The sequence below is a fragment of the Mercenaria mercenaria genome, chromosome 5 (assembly GCF_021730395.1).
Source record: "Mercenaria mercenaria strain notata chromosome 5, MADL_Memer_1, whole genome shotgun sequence".
Taxonomy (NCBI): Eukaryota; Metazoa; Mollusca; class Bivalvia; order Venerida; family Veneridae; genus Mercenaria; species Mercenaria mercenaria.
Genome location: NC_069365.1, coordinates 21566922 through 21588634, shown reverse-complemented (window position 1 = coordinate 21588634; position 21713 = coordinate 21566922). Strand labels below are relative to the sequence as shown.

Below are 21713 nucleotides of genomic sequence, written 5' to 3'. Positions count from 1 at the left end.
CGAAATTCATTTTCAGTTAGCTTTGATTTTTCTGTTTTCTTCATTCATTGTTCGGACCTGAAACCTCTTTCTGTCAGTCTATAACGATCTGGCCTAATATGTTGTTTGTAGCTATACAAGAATACGACCGTCTCGTATTCGATACTGTGACTAGAGAAAACAATTTAGGGAAATTGGATAAATTTATAATTAAGTGTTCAACATGATTCTCAAATAACCACAGACTTCTGAAATGAAATTAATGTTTTATAATTCACGTGGAAAGAAACATTGAATTTCGAAATAATCGCTTTTAACTGAAAACGAAACACGACCCTTTAATACGACCACCGTCATTTAGATTAGGTGAACCCTGTGTAATAATACGCCTTAAAACAGACGACATTTTCTTTTTAGCATCAGATTTTATTTTATAATAATTTCGTAATTTTCTTTCATTTCTGAAGACCTTATTGTTTAATTATGACATTAAATTTTTGAATGGAAATATCTCTTTAAATAGCATCGACAGAAGAAATAAAGCATGTTAACTACAGACACGCGGGATCTGTCTATGAAATGGACCAGTGGTCAGAAATAGGACAAGGGCAGGTGTGGTTTCAATGGAAACATTTTTTTTTTTGTCTTTTCCTCCTTCATGGGCAATTTTACGAGGTTATATTGCATTTTCCGCCTTATCTGTAATTACCATGGATTTCATTTTTTCCGCTATGCATGCACTGTATCTTTATGAACAAGTTTGGGTTCAGTACGCATGCATTACAATAGTCGTCCCTTTCTTGCTATGCCCGGTTTTCGAAGTTATATTTCAGAATTATTTCAAGATTAATTACTAATATTAGCTCTTCCACAGACATTCACGTGAATCATAGTAAATTAGTTAGTAAATCTAATATGAGCTGCGCCGTGAGAAAACCAACATAGTGCGTTAGCGACCAGCATGGATCCAGAACAGCCTGCGCATTCTCGCAGTCAGGTCAGGGACCATACTTTCAGAGCCTATTACAATTAGAGAAACCGTAAGCGAACAGCATGGATCCTGACCGGACATGGCGGCGCGGCTCATTATACCTTGCAATTTGTACTCTGTTCTAAATAAACCTCTTTAATGAATACGGAAAATGATTTCTATATCATTTTGTTCTTGGAACATTCATTTACCTTATCTTGCCTTGTTTGGAGTTTGAACCGCTTTAGTGTCACCCATTGACCTATATGTAGCATTCTTCTCTTTTCATTACGTTCCGAAATAACCGAAAACTTGCAAAAGGACAGTATACACTGTGTATGATTATTTAAAGCATAAAACCCATTTAGTGTAATACTGATTTAAGTCATTCACCTCTGACAGAAAACGACGAACAACTTTTGAGTCGAAACATACCTTAGAATAATTTTATTCCTTCAGGAAATACCCTTTGAAGTCTGTTTTTTTTTTCTCTGCAATAAACTTATGAATAGATCAAATAAGTTATGACATTACGTTGTAAAGTTCATTGAGGAATCAGTCAGTTCTTTATTGATCTTCGATGAACTTTCTGAAGAGTTTTTACAGGTACATTGGGTTCTATATAAAATCCGTTTGTTTCGCTTCGGTGTTTCCATTATTCATTTGCCAAGAAACTGATGCATTGAACCATTTCTATCGTGCTTAGAAATTAAAGAAATAAACGCATTTCTTTAATTGGAAATAGGCTGATAGAATATTGCGTGGACTTATTATCAGATTTGAATTATGTTCGCACTAAGAGAACTTTCATATTGATTGGAGAAAATTTTTAAGTCTGTGTCAGTTTTTCTATAGAAGCGTTGTGGCAAAAGTCGTTTTTTTCTTAGATATGTATATAGAAAATAGCTCGCTTGCGCCACCATACATCTTTACTTAAAGTTAGATATAACTGACAAATACAAAAGTTCTTATAGTGCAAAACATAACTTGATAAGCAGTAATTTCTAGTCGGATAGAATCTTCACACCCTACTATATGAATACTTCTAACATCACAAAACCTCTGCAAAATTCATATAAATAAAACGCTTTTTTGCATTTATCTTTTAGTAAATCTATATTCCCTTATACATCCCTTATTTTTTATTTTCATGAATTAATTAAGTCAGCAGTCTTTCGGAATATATTACAAGTAATAATTGTCTCTTCTACCTTATACTGCAAATAAACTCTCGCTGAGCAAATATCACGAAAGACTCTAGTTGAAATCCGCCCATTTATTTATTGAGAGATTCAAATGAAGTCGAATAGTAAACGAGAATTTAATTTCGGCCCCGCCTCTTGACAAGATATCTTGACAAATAAAAGTTATTTACGCGGTTGAAATCAATCCGATACACTCAAAATGGTCTAATATTGTTACGGTCCGTGAAAAAAGTTAAAATCGTTGTATCTGTATTCAAATTAATATCTCTTTGGAGGTAGTGGTGGTTTCAGTTAGCCAGAACTGCGCATGTGTAACAGAAAGATAGATTTTCTATTTATTCCAAGTGCACAAGCTAACAGGAGTTAATAGTTAAATGATCATATCATATAGTTCGCATTTTATATTAAGACGAAAAGAGAACTTTAGATTCGTTTTGTGAAACAGAGAACGGTTTTTAACATATTTTTTGTAATGTTGAAACTTACAAGAAACTGTCAGTTTAATGTTGTTATTAATTAATGACAGTCGTATAAATAGATTGTTAAAGTTGTAAAAATAGATTTATAGAAATTGTTAAATTAGACGTTTAAACAGAGGACAGATGATGGATATAGCTTTAGCTAAGATGGAGCATCTCCACAACCAGGCCCAGGCCATGATGGCACAGAGTCGAGTCTCGCCGTCACTGAGTCACAGCAGTCCTGAACCTCCGACCACGCCCATCGTGTCTCGGGGACAGAGTCTGGTCAACATGCACGGGAGTATGTTAAGTCACGGGCACGACATTCTAAGCAAGCTGCACAAGGTGTCCTACAGCTCGCCGCCACCGATTGCCTGCAGTCCTGAGAACAACGTCTGTAAACTGATCAGCTACCGCGGGGCAAAGATCGCCGCTTTCAACGTGGATGGTCGGGAGCTCATATGTCTACCACAGGCCTTTGAACTCTTTCTGAAACACCTGGTTGGTGGACTCCATACGGTATATACTAAGCTGAAGAGGCTAGACATCACACCTGTTGTCTGTAACGTAGAACAGGTTCGAGTCTTGCGTGGCCTCGGTGCAATACAGCCCGGTGTAAATAGATGCAAACTAATCTCGTGCAAAGAGTTTGACGTGCTCTATGACGATTGTACAAATTCAAGGTAAGAATTATAATTATTTAAACTGTTGTGGATTTTATTGATAAAATGATTGATATATATATATATATATATATATATATATATATATATATATATATATATATATATATATATATATATATATATATACAGTATATTGTAACTGACATATTCTCATGACGAATCTATCAAATATGTGTATGTCATTTTTTTATTCAACGCATATATAATCAATTTGCAGTTTATTTGTGGAAGCCATATTTATATTGACGATATTGTTTGTGAATATAATGCATAAATATGTATGCATTGCTCATTTGCAAGTTCGTGTGGTCCTGAATTTTTGTGGTCACCCTTTATATCATAATGTTGCCAAGGTGTTTGATGATGCGATAAGCAAAGTGTAACTTGATTTCCCATTTAATATTTTAGCTATTAATAAAATTTGAATGTAAAATTATTTAAATATTTAATTATAATAGCGTGTTTCTATTTAATAATTAAATGGCTTGAAACAAATTCTGTGGAATCAAAAGTATTGATAGAAGAGTTTGATAAACATTTGATATAGTTTGCTTTCTTCAATGTTTTTTGCTCTTGTGGTAAAATACACACCTGTCTTTCCTAAAAATATGGACTGAATTTTTCCCACTGTAAACAGAAACATCACTGCATCCTTTTGGAATCACCTGCACACATATAAGAGTTTTATCAATTTCATTTCCGAAATTCCTTTAAAATTCAATTCTTGTAACACTTCAAGAAACGTTTTTATTACTTTTGTTAGAACACTTAATCACAATAAACATTGCATGATGTCCACAGATTTTGCAGATAAACCAAAAACTGATTTTTGATAACGGTAATAACACGGCATTTAAAAGAATATAAAATGAAGTGAGAGTGAATATGGAAGTTTAGTTTAAACAAATAAGACGAAAATGTAACAGAAAGGAGGCTGCAAGAAATTTCAAGGAAAACAATGGGAAAAATGTTCATCACTTTGGTAAAGAACTAAGCACCCTATTCTCCTTTGATCATCCGGAATTGACAGATTTTGGAAGAAATTGATCATTTAAGGACGTTTGCAAATAAAGTTTCTATACATTTTGTCCTTAATTACACGTGTATCATTAACCATTAAAAATACTTAAGTAACTTAAAAAAGAAAGAAAGATTTTTTCAACATATTTTTAGTTCATTAATGATCATATTATTATTTTATCATAATTACCATTAATTCAGTTGTAGTTATTATTATTATCATTATTATTATTATTATTTGTAACTACTATTGCATACATTACATAAGTAGTAGGAATAGTAATTAAGATGAATGTAACTGCATTATTCAATGTAAGCTCCTGAAAGTAAAATAAGTGTGCAGATGAAAAACAAAATTGCAAATGCACAACATATTCCCACTTTTGAAGAAATTCTGCATTAGATTTTAGTTTGTTTAATGACTCCATGTTATTTTTTTTTTGTTTCTGTATTACCACTGCTCGGTTTAAACATGTGTTCATTCAGGGGAAAAAAAACATTTGAGCCGTGCCATGGGAAAACCAACATAGTGGGTGTGCGACCAGCATGGATCCAGACCAGCCTGCGCATCCGCGCAGTCTGGTCAGGCTCCATGCTGTTCGCTTTTAAATCCTATTGGAATTGGAGAAACTGTTAGCGAACAGCATGGATCCTGACCAGACTGCGCGGATGCGCAGGCTGGTCTGGATCCATGTTGGTCGCACACCCACTATGTTGGTTTTCCCAAGGCACGGCTCATTTATACTTTAAGTACAGATGCATAAGAAAATCTTTAATCCATGAAGCTGTGGTACATCAGAAAGTATGAATACATATAAAATAATTAATTTATTTCTCTCAGACGTATATCTTGTAATGTTTATTCAGAAATGGGTATTCTGATTAAATAATTAACATTAATTCTGTTTAATATACGGTTTCAGAGAAAATCAGATGTAGTCAAATTAGAGGAACTGTTAGGTTTTCCATGTTTCAATGTTTCACTCTCTTTGTCTGTGAGACATTGCAATGTAGAAAGCTCTATAGCTGATTTGTCATAATATTTTTGAAATGTTCCAAGACAAATATTAGCGGATATAAGATAATAATGTTAATAATGCGAAGCGTAATACATTATTTGTTGTTAACAGGAAATTGAAAAGAATGCGTACAAGAGAAGGATACGTTTTCTAAGATAAAGTTTTATGAAATAAGAACTTATTTCATAGGCAAATAGATTATATCTTGACATATGAAATATGTGATTAGCAAACAAAATATGTACATGAAGTTCAGGTTTCCTATCTTTATTTGATATTCACGATTTTTTAATGTTAACATAATAATACACTTAACGGTTTAGCTTTTTTTAGATTTAGATGTTTGCATAGCATTTTAAATATATCGTAAAAACGTCCTTAGAAGGTAAATATTATTAAAACCTAACAAATATAAAAAAAACTTATATATTTAGTTTCAAAACGTCTGGTTCTTCTATGCAGTGACGATGGTAATTCTTGAACAGAAATGTACAGGCCAGTAGAAGACAGTGACATGCTAGATAGAAGAATAAACACACTCGAATAAACATTAAACCGGTATTCTGTTTGAATTTGCCAAATTGCCAAAGTGAAGCCTAAAACAAACCTGGAACATTCATTTTAGTGTAGAAGCAATATTTTATCACATACATTATTTGCAAGATGTTTACTTCATTCTGTAGAAATGACAGAACCGTATCATTTTAAGTTCATGAAAATGACTTTTCCGTCTTTGAAAAGCTTTAGTAGTGAATACAGTTTCATAAAAATAAAAAAAAACAGATTTTACATAAATCAAACAATACTTTTCCTCTCAAATTCTTGGGATTAGAGACTTAACATTCAATATGCTAGTTTTTGAGCGTTAAATTTTACACACCTTTTAATGTGTTGGTCCATAGTGTCCCAACCATTTACTAAAGAATCTTCTTAAAGTCCGATAACTCTGATAGTAATAACCAGTTGTATTGTGAAGTGCACGCGCCTCCTTGACATTTTGTGTAGGTGACTAAGCATTTTAAAGTCACATCTGTAATTTTATACACACCAGGGCAGTAGTACGTCTGTCATGTGCCTCTTCAAAAGTTAAGAAATATTTTAAATCTGCAAAACCTGAAAATTCCATGTATACGATTGATACTGTGGCTTAAACGATCAGTTTAAAATCAGAGCAAAAACGAATAAATGAGTCGTGAATGTTTTTTTCCCTTTTTTTGTCTACCATATTTACTAAATATGACATAACTGCGACTTGAGGATTTCGCAAATGTATCTATACATAATATATTATTAGAAAGAATAATAATCTTGGAAAGATTACATATATCTGGCATAATGGTGCCAAAGAGTGGCGTTTTGACTCCAGCTTGCTTCCATAATTAAAGATTTCTAGCGTTTTTACTGGATTGCTTTCTAGTTTGCATACCTTCATACTTAAATTAAAGACTGACAAAATACGGAACTGAAAGGCAGCTATTATTTTGACATTACTCGATATTTTAATTGATTGTAAATTAATATAACAGTTTTATTTCATTTTCGTGTGACATAAGATTACCTAGTTTAAAACAGAAGTTTATTAATATTGGCCATAGTGTGAACTTGGAAATGATATTTGCAATTTGCATCCTGGCTAGCTTACGAACTTGCCACCAATGAGCACGTTGTCCTTGAACAGTCGTCAAAGAGAATGTAAGATAAAAACATCGCATGACATTTACCGCATAAAGAAGAGAGAGAGAGAGAGGGGTGGAGGGGGTGGGGGCGGTCTAAAATTAAGGAACATCTCAAAGTAGTATCAGAGAGCAAAACGAAATCAGCTGTCCTTGAAATTTGCACTAACTATCTTGGTATTACAGTACATTTAAAACTGGTATTAGCAAAAAGAAAGAAACTTAAAAATTGCGCTTAACATAATTCAAACTGGTATCAAAGATTATTTAAAATTTGCATCAAAGCATAAAACTTGCATAATAGACAGATAAAACATATTGATTTTGACGTAGGGGAGAGGACAACTTTTTATTAACATCAGTGTGAAAAACAATTTAATTTTGGCATCAGAGTAGAAGACGAACCTGATATTGGCCAGCTTGATATTGGCATCATACTTGAGAAAATCAAGAGTAGAGAACTACTTGATATTGGCATCAGAGACAAAGAACAACTTTATATTGGCCTCAGAGTAAAAGATAACTTTATATCGGCATCATATAGTAGAAAACAGCTTGATATTGGCATCAGAGTAGAGAACAATTTGATATTGGCATCAGAGTAGAAGACAACATGCTATTTGCATAGTAGAGAACAACTTGATTATGTTTAAAGAGAAAGAGAAAATTTTGGATTGAGAGAGAACCTAAATTCGACAGTTAATAGGGAAATTGGGCAAATAGCTCGAAAAAGACACCAGAAAACATATACGATTCGTATTAGAGAGGGACTATCTTTAACACTTAGCCTGCTGGCGGCAAGTGGTTCTGCCTTTGCCAAGATCAGCCTGCACCTCCGTGCAGGCTGATCATGGTCTGTACTATTCGATATTCAGTCAGTAAATTTTCAGGGAACACCCCTTCGAATAATAAATGGTACTGTCCAAACGGAATGATAGACCAGTCCATTTTAGAAAATGCTGACATAAAGCATCTATATTCACTCCCTTGTTCAGGAAAATCAGTCTTATTCAAGGAGAACACTACGTGCCTTAAAGTTACAAAGTTAACAATTTCTTTTGGCTGGAACCTAATGATTCTATACTTACTTAAGAATAAATTAAAAATAGTTCTATCTAAATTGAAAAACAGGGTGTGTTTCTTTTCTTTCTTTCTTTTTTTGCAGAGAAATGCTTATAGTGCTAGTATTTGAGATAAGCTATCTAATGATAAAATGGACTTTAATAATTATATCTTTTTAAGCTTTTTTACAGTGTTTCGTATTTGAGTCGACTTGAGGAGTGACAGTTAAATAGCAAAGTAATATGATATTATGAAAATTTGCTAACACTTCAAATGAATTACCACCCTAGAATTCGGTTTCAATCTGTTTAAAGCTAATTTCACTACAAATGCCTGTTTGATTATGTTCGTTACATGGTTTAAATGAAGACAAAAATAAATAATACGTTTAGCAAAGCTTTTAGATTTAATTTACAAACTCGTAAACCATTTTGACAAATGTTATTTTATTTCTCATTAATATTCATTAGTAATTTACGTATGGCAATCAAAATAATACAATTCTACTCAACAGATTTATTAAATTTCGCCATCATAACAAAGAAATATATAATCGGGGACTCAAATCGTATATATTTTTATTACATTCGCACTTCATAGTTTATTACAAATATGTTAATTTCCTCACGTGGACAAAGGTTATTTCTTTGTACACAACCATACGTATTTAATTACATTGACTTTTAATTACAAAGTTCATACGCGTTTTATTTCGACTTTTATGGAACATGACAACTAATTTAAAGCAATGATTGCCAGTCCAAACGTTTTAGATACAAAAAACTCCATTGTTTCCAGTATATTTGTATAATTAACAAAAAGACGATTCAAACTGCGGCGAGATTTCACATCCTAGGATCAGTTGCCAGACCCTAGACTAAGGTGTTACATAATGAAACGGGCTGGCATTTATTTGATAAAATTCACATATGCAAAATAAAGCGATTCAAACTTCAAAGAAACGCATGCACGGACCTGAAAGCACGAAACTGAAAAATGACATCATTATGCAAATTATGACTAAAAGGTACAAAATAAACAATGTGCACAAAATTTGGTTCATAGCTGTAGCCGGAATGTAAAAACAAAGCCCGTCTGCAATTCGGTGAAGTTTAACAGAAGGAAACAGTACCCAGCGATGTAACATTTTTATTATCGCAGCCTATTTGACTTGCATTTTTTATGCATCTATGTGATTGCAATGAAATATTTTTAACATGCAATACAAAAGGAAAACCAAACCTCAGCTATCTAAAATTTTAAATAATTTTATACAAACTTTTTAGTGTTTTTGTTTGCTTAAACATTGATTTTAAATGCAATAAAGTCACTGCTTAATGCGTTTAAGGTATATTTTTCACTTTTCATTTCGTTTGCCTCGTATTGTGATATCGCCTCGCCAATTAAATCTTTATCAAACAATAATTTTCAACCGTTTAACACAGTTTAAAGGAGTCCAAACAATGAAATTAACTTGCGATATCGAGATACGGATTTATTCTGAAAATCCGGGCTTTTCCGTGATCCCAGACCATACGGCACCTAAATAGGAAATGGAAAACTACAAACGAGACCAAAGCTCTCCGGATATAAGCACTTCTCGGACCTGTTGAATTAAATAATGTTTTGCTTTATGGTATCTCAGTGAATAAACGCCATAGATGTTCATGTTTGGTCTAAAATGGAAGAAAAGTGGCGTAAAAAGCTACAAATCACCAGGACCAAGGCACTGAGACTACATGCTTATGCATATTGCCACGATTTCAAAATTCTTAATTTCAAAAAGACTCTCACTTCCAGCAGAAAATGTCAACATCTTTCATATTTCTATTTCATATTTTGCTTTTATTTCTATTTGAGTTTTGCCTTGGATGTCAAAAATGTGGTCGAAAAATATTTTAACGGTGCGTTCGTGCAACGGCTGTATAGTGACTTTTTAACAATTGGAGAGATTGCGTCTCTTTTGACTTTTATTACATCCAAGTGAGATTTGATAATTAATTAACATATGTTTATAAAAACAGCACTGACACAATAAAGACAGTTAAGTTCAGTAATTAAATTTTTGATTTGAAGTTCGCTGACAACGGATGACATGCATAGATAATATTTAATCACTTAAGAAGACGGTGTTTAACAGCCTGAAATAGTCGACACTAACCAGGAACAAACAAGTTTCCCATTGTCAAGAAACACTGGCATATGTGAAGATTTATTAAGTTCATCTGCTAAGTAGAATGGCAAAGGTTAAATATGTTACTGTTTTAATATACAAAGATATTCTTATTTAATTTCGTTTTCATTTCTCATAACTTAGCATTTAACAGTACAACTTTGAATAAATAAGCAGAGCTGTGGATTGTATACATTAAAGCGTAGATTCAAGTTTTATTTCTGTTAAATGAAATGTTCAAATGCACAAATAACTGCTTTCTTAACATTTTCTTTTCTTTCTATAATGAGATATTTTCCCAAGACATTAATCTTACAGGATATGTTAAAGAAAATAAAACGCAACGTTTGTATATCACATCCTAGTAAAATGGTCTGTGACTGGAGTCCAGTAATTTAGTATCCTTAAATATTTCGATTTTTAACAGTTTCCAATTAAATTTTATTATGCTCAAAAATTACCTAAAAGATACCCATCCAGGTATATTATTGTCATACGGACAATTGAGGCGATTCTTTTCAGTAGATTTTGAAGTAGATATGGTTGCAAACAAAAATCTATCAATTTACAAACGAATTGTCAGAAGCTACAGTCAATTAACATAACAGATAAATATCCATTCATTTGAAATTGATGCCACATTTCTATTCTTTATGATAAATGTATCTCTTGTGTTGACGACAAACCTCCAGTGTGAGGTAGGCAAAGAGGTGATCTGGAATGACCCACACTATCACTTTCAAAGGTCTTTTTTATATTTGACGTAGGTTTAATTTACCTTAAACACGGATTTGTATTTGTTGGGTTTTTTCTGTCACAAAGCAGAAATTTGAGTATTACTCATTTGAAACAAGAGCTGTTGTTTTAAACCTTGTGCATGGTATTCTATGGAAGCTATTGTTCAATGCTTGACCAAAGTCATTTGCCTGTGAGGCACTGAAGAAAGATTCTAAGGAAATTACTTCTTAATTTACTGATAGGTAAAGTTTGTATTATTCATGATATAAAATACCTATAACTCTGTTGTCTCTGGTGCTTTTGCCAAGTATTCTAAACAGTTTTGGCTTTTTTGTTCGCAGACAAAAGGCAACGTAATCACCGGAAACATGGCAAATTGTTTAAAAGCTTCTTAGGTCACAACTAGAATCTGATCCCTCATCTTGTTAGCAAGAGACTAAAAGTGAACCCGACCAAAATCATACAGAGAAACAAGGAATTAGTGGCCCAATTTTAAAATATTTAAGGCGGAGCGGTAAGCGAACTTAATTTCTTACCTACATAGTCAATCATTTACAAGTCGTCGAAATCTCAGTTAGTATTGCGCCCCAAACCTCTGTTTTATCACCGTGTCCTGCCGTCGAAACGATTTTCATTTCACCATCGGATGGATGAGGGCATGCTATCTCTTTAATTGAAACCGGTGTCATATTTCTTATCAGTTTAAGCAAATGTCACTGGATTGAGATGAAAATCAGTCTTATTTCACGAAAATAAGCGTTTAAAGCCATAATGTCGCAAGTACACTGTGAAAGGCAAAATCTGTTACAATCTTATTGTTGCAGTTTAATAAATAATGCAGGACTTTAGAATACTTCAAATTCAAATGATGCCGATTATTTTTCAATTTTTGTGAAGCGAATTTTATTTATGATGATCGATCTACATTAATAAGCTACACCTAATCGATTTGAAGTTGTATAATCACGGCAAATTTAGCATTAACCTTGTTATAGAGGATCGTGTTAAATTTACACCCTGCACCGCCTATAATATATCAGAGTGTCTAACCTTGAATCAAAATAAGAAAAAATAAACCGCGTTTAAATATAGAATACAATTAAGAGAGATATGAACGGTTTAGCGAATGTCCCCAGCCTTGTTTTATATCTTGCACGTTACAGAACCAGGGGCATCTTTTGTGTTTGGTTGAACGTCGCACCGGCGCAACTATAGGTCATATGGCGACTTTCCAGCTTTGATGGTGGACGAAGACCTAAGATGCCCTTCCGTGCATTATTTTATCACGGGTGTGCACCTTGGTAGAATCACCGACCCTTCGTTCGCCAGTTGGGTGACTAATTCATCGTCTCGAGTGAAGTTCGAACCCACAAAGGTCAAGGCCAGAGGCATCTTGTGAAAATAAATCTTTTGTTTATTTGACCTATGTGTTCGCATTACTCAGGATGGTCAACCGGTGGCAAATGTTTATTTAGATACACAGCGCCAGTTCTGTTAATATGTCAAAGAAGTATTGGGCACTGGTGCGAGTGGAGTTCATGGGTTCGAATCGCGTAACAGCTTAACTTGACTTCGGCCGACAGGATATATAACATAACGAGTTTAACATGTTTGAGAGGCGGTGTCTACCGTTTTGAATAACAATTTTAATTGAGTGTAAATTTACCTAACATGGTCGAATACAAGAAGCTTGCAGGGCACCAGATTATGAGAGACTGTGAACGTGAACCGGTCTTCATCAAATAGCTTCGCATTATTACTAGTAATGACAAAATGCGAAAAATATAATAATTGCCCTAGACCTATAGAAGGGCCTGAATAAATGATAGAAATAAAAATGCAATAGATGGTAAGATAACGATCTAACAAGGCAGACTGATAACCCATGCAGATATTAACTGGTTATATATCATTTTAATATGTTCTAGCATCGGAAATGACACTGTCGGGGAAAAAAGCAGAAAAGAAAATTGGTAACACTGAATAGTTTGAAAGCATCAAAATATTCAAATGAGCATTGGAGAATATTCAAAATTTACACAATTTTGACAAATATTATTTGTCAGTCAAGTTATCTCTTTTTATTAGTTTTCGCTTGACGGGATGATATATTTGTATGCGACAATGGAGTCTGACTGGGCAAGCGGTGATTCGCATGCATAAATAACAAGAAGCTGTCTTTAAAACTTTCACACTGATTTAAATGATAATTTACCGTGAAAAAGAATCAATTATGGGTATAGAGGGGTACTCCATGTATCAATTCATTGACAATGCGACAGCTAGACTGTCTTTTTCGTCAATTTACTAAATTCTGGCACATAAATGGACCCGCTGATTAGGCATGGTGTCGTATGATAAACACCATTAAAATTCACTCGCGCACTTCATTTCTCTAACCCCTTGCGTGATTTGATGTGGTTTGTTTCATAATCATTGGCCGAAAACGGTGATTTGTTATAATTCTAAAATGGAAAAATAATCCATTAAGTTTTTTTTAATTTACGTATTTGGAATGAAAAATGGAAAGTCATATGACGGCAACGGGGTTTCTCGATCATTATCTGAACTGAGCCAAGATTAAGCCCACATATTTAAACTTTAGTGTCCCAATATTCAGACATATGATATTTGTTTAAAACTAGTATTCCCATTTGGTATAATAACTCACAGGTAATCATAATCATTTCAGTGCGTTTCGGGTAGTTTTTGCACTGACCTACGTGAACGTTAACGTTGACGTTGCTTTGTACGCAGTGGAGATTCTCAAAATGACGTCATCCTACGTAGATCAGATCATTTATCAGTGTCATCCATTTACATTTTATACACATATAAACATAAAAAAGCACATAGCATACAATTAAATGGCCATTCTATATAGAATTATAAGAGACTATATATAACTCTAACGTATATTATACGTCTATAATCGATCATTTAATCGACGGCAACCCGATGCGCTGTTAGTTAGTTTTATTCTTACCTAGATCAGTTATTTTGGCCTTTTGCAGTTAAAACTATTCGGTATATATGACGAAATAAGAGCTGTTGCCCTCGATCTTTTTGCAACAGTCCTTAACCAACCCCTTTTTTCCTTATTGTTCCAAAAATACCCATGAAATACGTTACCTGAAGTCCTTACGTATTGAATGACTCAGCTATGCTAGTATTAGAATGGGCGTCGACCTTTTTCGATTTGATCATTTTTATTTGCTAATATTCATTCATAAATTACAATTTTCATGGATACTTTAACACATTACAGTAAACACGAATATGCAAATCTGATTTTAAGTCAAAAGCAAAAGGGTTGTATCACAAGCTTATCCAACATTTATAACGACCCTCCCCTGAATAGATTAGAGTATGAGATGCTGACAGTAATGTTTAATAATGGGCGTTGACTGATACCATTAGGCACAAAAATAATATTATTCCATTGACAATCAGCATGTTTCATTCTTCTATATATACCTCTGGATAAAATCTATTTTTGTGCTTCAGAATTAAAATCATTTTGCGCTCGAAGACAATTGCATTGAACCGCGTTATTACAAAATTGCGTTTTCGTGGGCAATTTATTTTGCATGATCGTATTCTTAATTCAAAAAAATATTCTGCTGTATAGAAATAATGCCTAATAAAATATCAAAGAAATATACCGCAATTTGATATCCCCGCTACACGTGCGGATATTACTTAATCAATTAAATATATCATTCCCTAGGAATGAGTTCCAGAAAACGATATCAATCATTTACCGTTTCTCTAAACTTCGGATCGTGCATAAGCTTGCTATTGAGCTATAAATTTAAATGATTCGAGAAAAACAATACTCATAATATTGCATACAATCATGATAAAAATCAGATGTTCTTTGAAATTGGATGTCTGATTTAATAACGTTAATTGTTTAGTTATTGTACAGCCGTCGCGGCCCTTATCAGCAATCAAACGTTTGATATTTCTAAAATTAGAGGAATTCTATCATTTCTTGACGTAAAGCGCGTGCAGGGTGCCACTAAATAATGGCAATTAAATATACATATAAAATAATAAAAACATATCTTTCAAGTGCAAAACATACCGGCATGTTCTTCTTTTCTCAAAAAAAATATTTTTGCAGAATGTCAGCCAGATGTATATCAATATTTGTATCAAGGAATGAACAGTAAAATAACTGCCATGGAGAGGATATATTAATGTGTTTGACAACCCTTCATATAAAACATGTAGGAATTAAAATTATATGACCTACACTTTTCGTTATTTTCTTATATGATAATGACGGAGATCGAGGGAACTGTCTTTATCCTTGACGACAAATAAATTTGAAATTAGATCCTTTGTTAGCATAGCACGTAACAAATCAAAATAATAGCAGACTCAGTTTGAATGAGTCTTTTCATGACAGATATAGAGTGCAATATGCAGTACATTTTACATTCACTAGCACAAGCCGAATGCATTATCCGAAAGTATGAGAATGTACAACCACACTTCGTCCAAGAACGGGACTATTTTCACGGCTGCCACACAACACTTCAAAACTTCTCTTGTGACAGTTAATCAAATTTACAAGAAGGTCATTTGGAAAAAAGCAAATCAACAATTTGACCGAGTCTGTTTATAATTTAAGCGGTTATGAAATGCGCAACACTTCTCGCGGTCCCCAGCACTGGCTTAACAGTAATATTGAATCTGGATTTACTATTTTAACATTGTAGAGGGGTTACCACACTAAGAATACCACACCTGTCTTTGCTGAAACAAGTATTATGTTGGGTGGTGTCTAAATGCATTGAGAGAAAGAAAAAGTGGAAATCACGCTAGAAGATCTACAATCCGCATTAAACATTAATTCTGCTGAAAGTGCGTTTCTTAATACGTTGAAATCTTTGTAAGAAACAAATAGAGATAAGAAAGGAAGTTTAGTACCACGTTTAAGAGTTTCGTAAAAATCCAAATCATTATGGTATATAATAAGACCGGGTTTTCCGCTGACGTCTTCATATTAGACAAATTTATGTCAAATTGCGATTAAGTTTATACACTTTCAGCCAACCTACAACTAACACCATGTAACATTCATGAGGCGGAGACAGAAAAAGTATGTTGTTTATCAGTCAATAGTAAAAATTTTACTTCTTTGATTGTTCCATTAGAATCATCATAACATCTTAACTTGGCCCTTATATTCCATTTTTATAATAATAGCAGTCTCATGCACACCAATTTACCTTGCTAGTAAAACTTTTATATGGCATATAATTGAATATATCGGTTTTTGATTTCTAGAGCCTTCTTCTTTTAGCCCTGTATGTGTGTCTGTCTGCCTGTCGTCTGTCTGACTGCCTGCATGTGTGTCCGTCTGTCTGTCGTCTGTCTGACTGCCTGCATGTATGTCCATCTATCTAGATAAAGATTCATTTACATTCTTTCACAGTTGTGCTGATGTAGAATTAGAAAGAAACAATCGTAAAAATTCAAATACACTCCTTCAACATTACTTTGAAAGCATTAAACTACACCGTAGTTATTGTTTTTATTTTGTGAATCGTCTAAAATGAATAATCAGAATGCGTTTTAACGCATTTCGAGTTAATAAATAGGAATTTTGACAGTTTTATAAGATTCTTATTCGGAAGACCTTGGCAAAGATCCACGTGGATAAACTACAGGTAGATTTTTTGTATTGAAAAAAAAAGAGAACACATCAGTTTCGTTTTTTTTTTTTTTTTTTGTCTACAAATCGTATGTGATGCATTTTCAATAAAGAGTTTTATACTTGTTGTAATTATAAGAAAACTATAATACTTTATATTTTGCTTTCGAAAATTTAAATTAGAGAGATAAGAGACAGTTTCTTATCTTTGTTCGGAAATAAAATGTTTCGTGAAATTTGAAATCCATCACCATTTACACGTGCAAAATTCATTCTGTATTACTGATTGTTCCGATAATTTGAAGAATAGTCATAAGGAACAAATTTCATAGTTTCTGCGTACATAGCTCTTAGAACGCCGAAAACTAACGTAAGTGTATTTTTATACAACATTTTCGTACAAACATATCCCGTATCTTAATGCTTTTCAACATGTACGCCACGCACGTCTGGGAAACATGGTATTACGGTACAAAAACATGTCTACAGAATGATATACTTTCAAAGATTTCAAAGCATTTCAAATATGAGCGTAGTAAAGAGTAACAGGTTATTTTTATGGCTTTCACGGACATGAAAACTCACAGGTTCAGTGGAATCCGGGTGCAGTGAAGGAGGTCTGGTTCACAAGTGCCATTTGAAGACCAAGCCCAGAGAGGCAACATAAACCTGCTAATGTTTCCATGATAACATACGAAACAATTCATTAAAACGCTGAAAGCACGAGATTTTTCATGTCTTCTTTTGAATGAACGCAGCCAGTTATGGTAAACAGAAACTAATTATTACGTTGCACTTACGTTTTTTTAATTGAAAGATATCAAAATAGGTTGTTGACGGGTTTTAAAGTAAACAGTTGTATTAGCAATATGGATTCTCCCGTAGAGACGTTTGAGTTCCGACATGAATGAATAAAATGATCAGTAATATGATAAGACAAAGGATTAAAATTAGAACCATTCATACTCTTCCGGTGTTTCAAGAACGCGGTGTCTAGAATCGTTCTTTAGCATAATGTTCTTATGTTTGAATTTCTTTCTGGATTCATACTAAATGGCACATTTCTTTGGTCAGTTCAGAATGTGTTACTAGTATATACAACGCCATCGCATTGTCTTTTCAAGATTCCGTCCCGTCCGCTTTTATTTGGCAAACGATAAGTTGAACTTGCTTTGAAGAAAATTTCATACCTGTTTATTTGCATTTAGTTCTGTTCAATATAGCTTATTCTTTGTCATTTTGACTATTTTAACGTGCGTTTAAGAGCGTTTCAGTTACAGTACTACACTGACATAACTAGAGTATTTGCTTCCTTAGTTATCTGTTCTCTCATGTTATTGACAACTTCCAAACATGAAACAGAGAGTAACAGCACCAGAGTTATGCCTCAATGTTTGTAAAAGACAATCTGAATTTATCTGATGTTAATAACTAACATGAGTTTGCTGTTCACAGTTGTTTTAACAAGTAACAGATCCAGCCGGATTCACCATACAGCAGACACCTGGCGCGCTTTATGCGTGCAAACTAACAAATTATGTTTAGAACCCATCTTCTTTTCCTCTGCTCGTTAATCAAAACAGATTATCTTTTCTTAATATTATTACAATCTCATCACACGAAAGCTCCAAATTATCTCGATATGTTTAGATGACAAAATTTGTCTGAATTACAGCCAACATGCAGTTTGCCTGAACGATACAGATTACAAGAAAACCAGGTTGAAATTTACAATGCAATATAGGAGACAGGAATGATGTTGTAAAAATATCGAGTATTGTTATAGCCTAAAATATTTGCAGTCGTGAATATTTTAAAGTTTCTATCTTTTGACATGGTTTTATTAGAATTAAGGCATTTAAATTTTCGCGGTTGTAAACTCCTTTGTTATTCACAATTAAGATTCGGTAATTTCGTTTACTTCTGCGCATGCGTGCTTATTGATAATGACGCATGCGCCATTGGACAGTAGCATAAAATAAATACTTTAAACTTGCAAAATACCTTTCTTGAAACATGACTCCGTGTATGAATGAAACAGACAAACCTTTTTCTGATATAGTTTCTCTCACACAAAAAGATAAACTTCGATAATAGTCCGGGGAAAAAGTAATTTGCATACAATATTTTCACACACCGATGCCATCGGTTTTACGTGGTGTTTAGTGCGAACACTGCAGCCGTCCTAAAATCATTTCATTCGGAACGCTAGGTCAGGTATCAAATTTTACTTCAAAAAGAAACAAAATACAAAACTAAATTTTGTCAGTTTCATTTGACATTGGTGCACGGATTAACCCTAAAGAAATAAGATATTAAAGAATTAGAGATAAGTTTTATTGTGGCATCTCGTGAATAGTTTTATACTATCACGTTTCAATTTCAATTCATTCACAGGTACATTGCAGTAAATTTTAAGCGTCGAGTTAACGTACACAACAGGGTATGAATATATGTAGTTTTTTTTCTCAGCTATGAAAGAAGAATAGATATATTTCAAGTACCTGGGTGAAAATTTTGAATTTGTTGCAAAAGTGAACTTTTTGCCATGATAACAAGAAAAGGTTTGGATTTTATGATATGTTGTTGCATTCGTTCCATATAATCTGCTATTCGATAAAAAATACATGAGCCGTGCCATGGGAAAACCAACATAGTGGCTTTGTTCGCTAACGGTTTCTCTAATTGCAGTAGGCTTTAAAAGCGAACAGCATGGATCCTGACCAGACTGCGCGGATGCGCAGGCTGGTCTGGTTCCATGCTGATCGCAAACCCACTATGTTGGTTTTCTCATGGCACGGCTCATATGTGAATGGTAATCAAAGTTTATTTTCCCTTGATTCGAAGCTTTTGGCGCTCTATCTATATCTACATTCAATTTGCAGATGTGGGCTTCAAAATAATTTTTGGATATCTCCTTATTCTCTTGAACACTTAACACTAGACAATTTAAAACGCAACATTAGAAAAATATTTACATGAATTTGTGGACCATTAGTGATAAAAACACCCTCCCGCGAAACATAATTTCAAATACTATATATATTTTCTGTTTGACGATATACTGGCGGGCAAAAGGTCGCCTATATGGAATGTACAAATTGATGTTTGTTGAAATGTACAGGATATACGGAAATAAACATCCAAACAATCATTCCCGACTTGCCTACAGAGATTAAATTTTCTTTAATTGCAATGATATAAAATCTTATACACTTATAGGACGAACAAACTAACTTGTCACGGTTTCTTGTATAGGTTGTGCGTACTAATTTGTCTTAAAACTGTCTTATTTTCTTGAATATTTAAAGTTTAAAAGTGCAGTTGTTTAAAACTCATTTGAATACATGTACTGTTTTGAATTATTATACCTCTCTTTCGTCTTCAAATAAAATTCTATTATCCGAGTAAGAGATATTTTGACTATCAAAAACATTTTCAACCTTTTTAACACGTGACCAAGCGAAAGTGACCGCGCTGATGTTTCGCCTCGGGTGGCATTCTGCCCTCGGGTTGACAATATCAATGTCACACACGCTGCCATATGATATTTATATAATGTTTAATTTTTTCGTTGTAACATGAAATGACAAGTAACTAACGTTTATAACTCTGTGAAATCGCTTCAGACATTAAATTGCAGAGTTATGTTTTCATGCCTCAGAAAAATGATTGAGAACATCTTTGCTACGCACCTGTACAGATATTTATTGGTCTGGGCTTTTATATATTGATGAGATCCTATGGTTTCTATATCAATTTATACGGCTGAAAAATATTTATGAATGCTATTTTACCGTACGACAAAACAATTGTAATCGATGAAAATAATACAGACATGTCAGAATTACTCGTGATATATTCACGGAGATACTATATTGACAGTAAAAGCGTTATATGAACATATTTGGGCAATAAATAATATCTTCATTGCTCAGATGGCTTATCTAGGTAGTTGCTTAAAACACAATAACTGACATGATTTGACAATTGATAATGTTCCTCCAGGATCTACAGAAATCTTATACGAGATAATGATACCGCTTTTATTGGAATGGAGGCCCGTCACACAGACACAGAAATGGCGAATTTTTAAGGCGATGGTTTCGGTTAGGACGGTTCAGCTTACGAAAGGATTTGAAATATTCTAGCCATGCTGTGCACTCATGGCTTAATTGTTTTGATATCAGGTAGTCTTCAAGTTGGCTTCAACCAGGAGCCTTTCCTTTCCTTTATAATGCGTGGATGGGATAGCTAGAGTCACTCTCAATCAAGAAAACTATACTTGGATATAAGCTCAGCTTTTCCGTATTACCCCCATTTTTCCTTGGTCATCCTAACGTGTTGGAAAGCTCTTTGATGGCAATATGTTTCTTTAAATATAATCTCCGAGTTACATCACATGCTGCGTAGGTAAATGTAAAAAAACACAACCGGTAGCTATTTTGATTAAAACATTCCTTTTGCACTTATAAAATGCAATGGCTGCGATAATAAACCAGCAAACAAATCCTGATCTTGTCAAGTCTGGCTTCAAATATTATCAACTCCATAACCATTTTATTTGTTTTGTATGCCGGGCCTGCCGTTTCTAACTGTTTCCCGTTTTGCCAATCTAAAAACAACTAGCGTCCCAAAAACCAAAACTATTTAATAAAGATGTACTTGAATTCCTTTTGTAGTCTAATTTCATAGGATTTATTACCCCTTGTTTGTATATAATATTAGAAATCATTCCGCCCGTCAAATAACCAGATAAATGGATTTCTCATATCTCGCAGATTACTGCTGGACGTTAAATGGATACGAGTTTAACTCTTTTCTCGCAATCTATTTGATATTTGATTTATACACAAGTCAGAGATAAAAGAAAATAGTAAAAATAATGGATACCTCTGGAATTTGACATTTGTTTAAATTATAGGAAATGAAAAATGCGATTTTCTCATCTGTCTGTCCCGCCTTACACATAGCATATGATTCACTAGTTTATAATTGTCTTTTAAGAAGTTCGCACCTCACTTGAAACTTCCGGAAATTTTTATAATTCATTTTATTA

At 33.6% G+C, this 21713-nt stretch overlaps 1 protein-coding gene across 1 annotated transcript in view; it reads left to right on the top strand.

Moving 5' to 3' along the window:
• The first annotated feature begins 2377 nt into the window (after positions 1–2377).
• Positions 2378–21713, top strand: part of LOC123556603 (dachshund homolog dac-1-like) — a 43122-nt gene continuing 23786 nt past the window's right edge. The window contains exon 1 of the mRNA XM_045347451.2: positions 2378–3298. Coding sequence (XP_045203386.1) covers positions 2757–3298 — 542 coding nt within the window. The 5' untranslated portion in view covers positions 2378–2756. The remainder of the gene's footprint in view (positions 3299–21713) is intronic.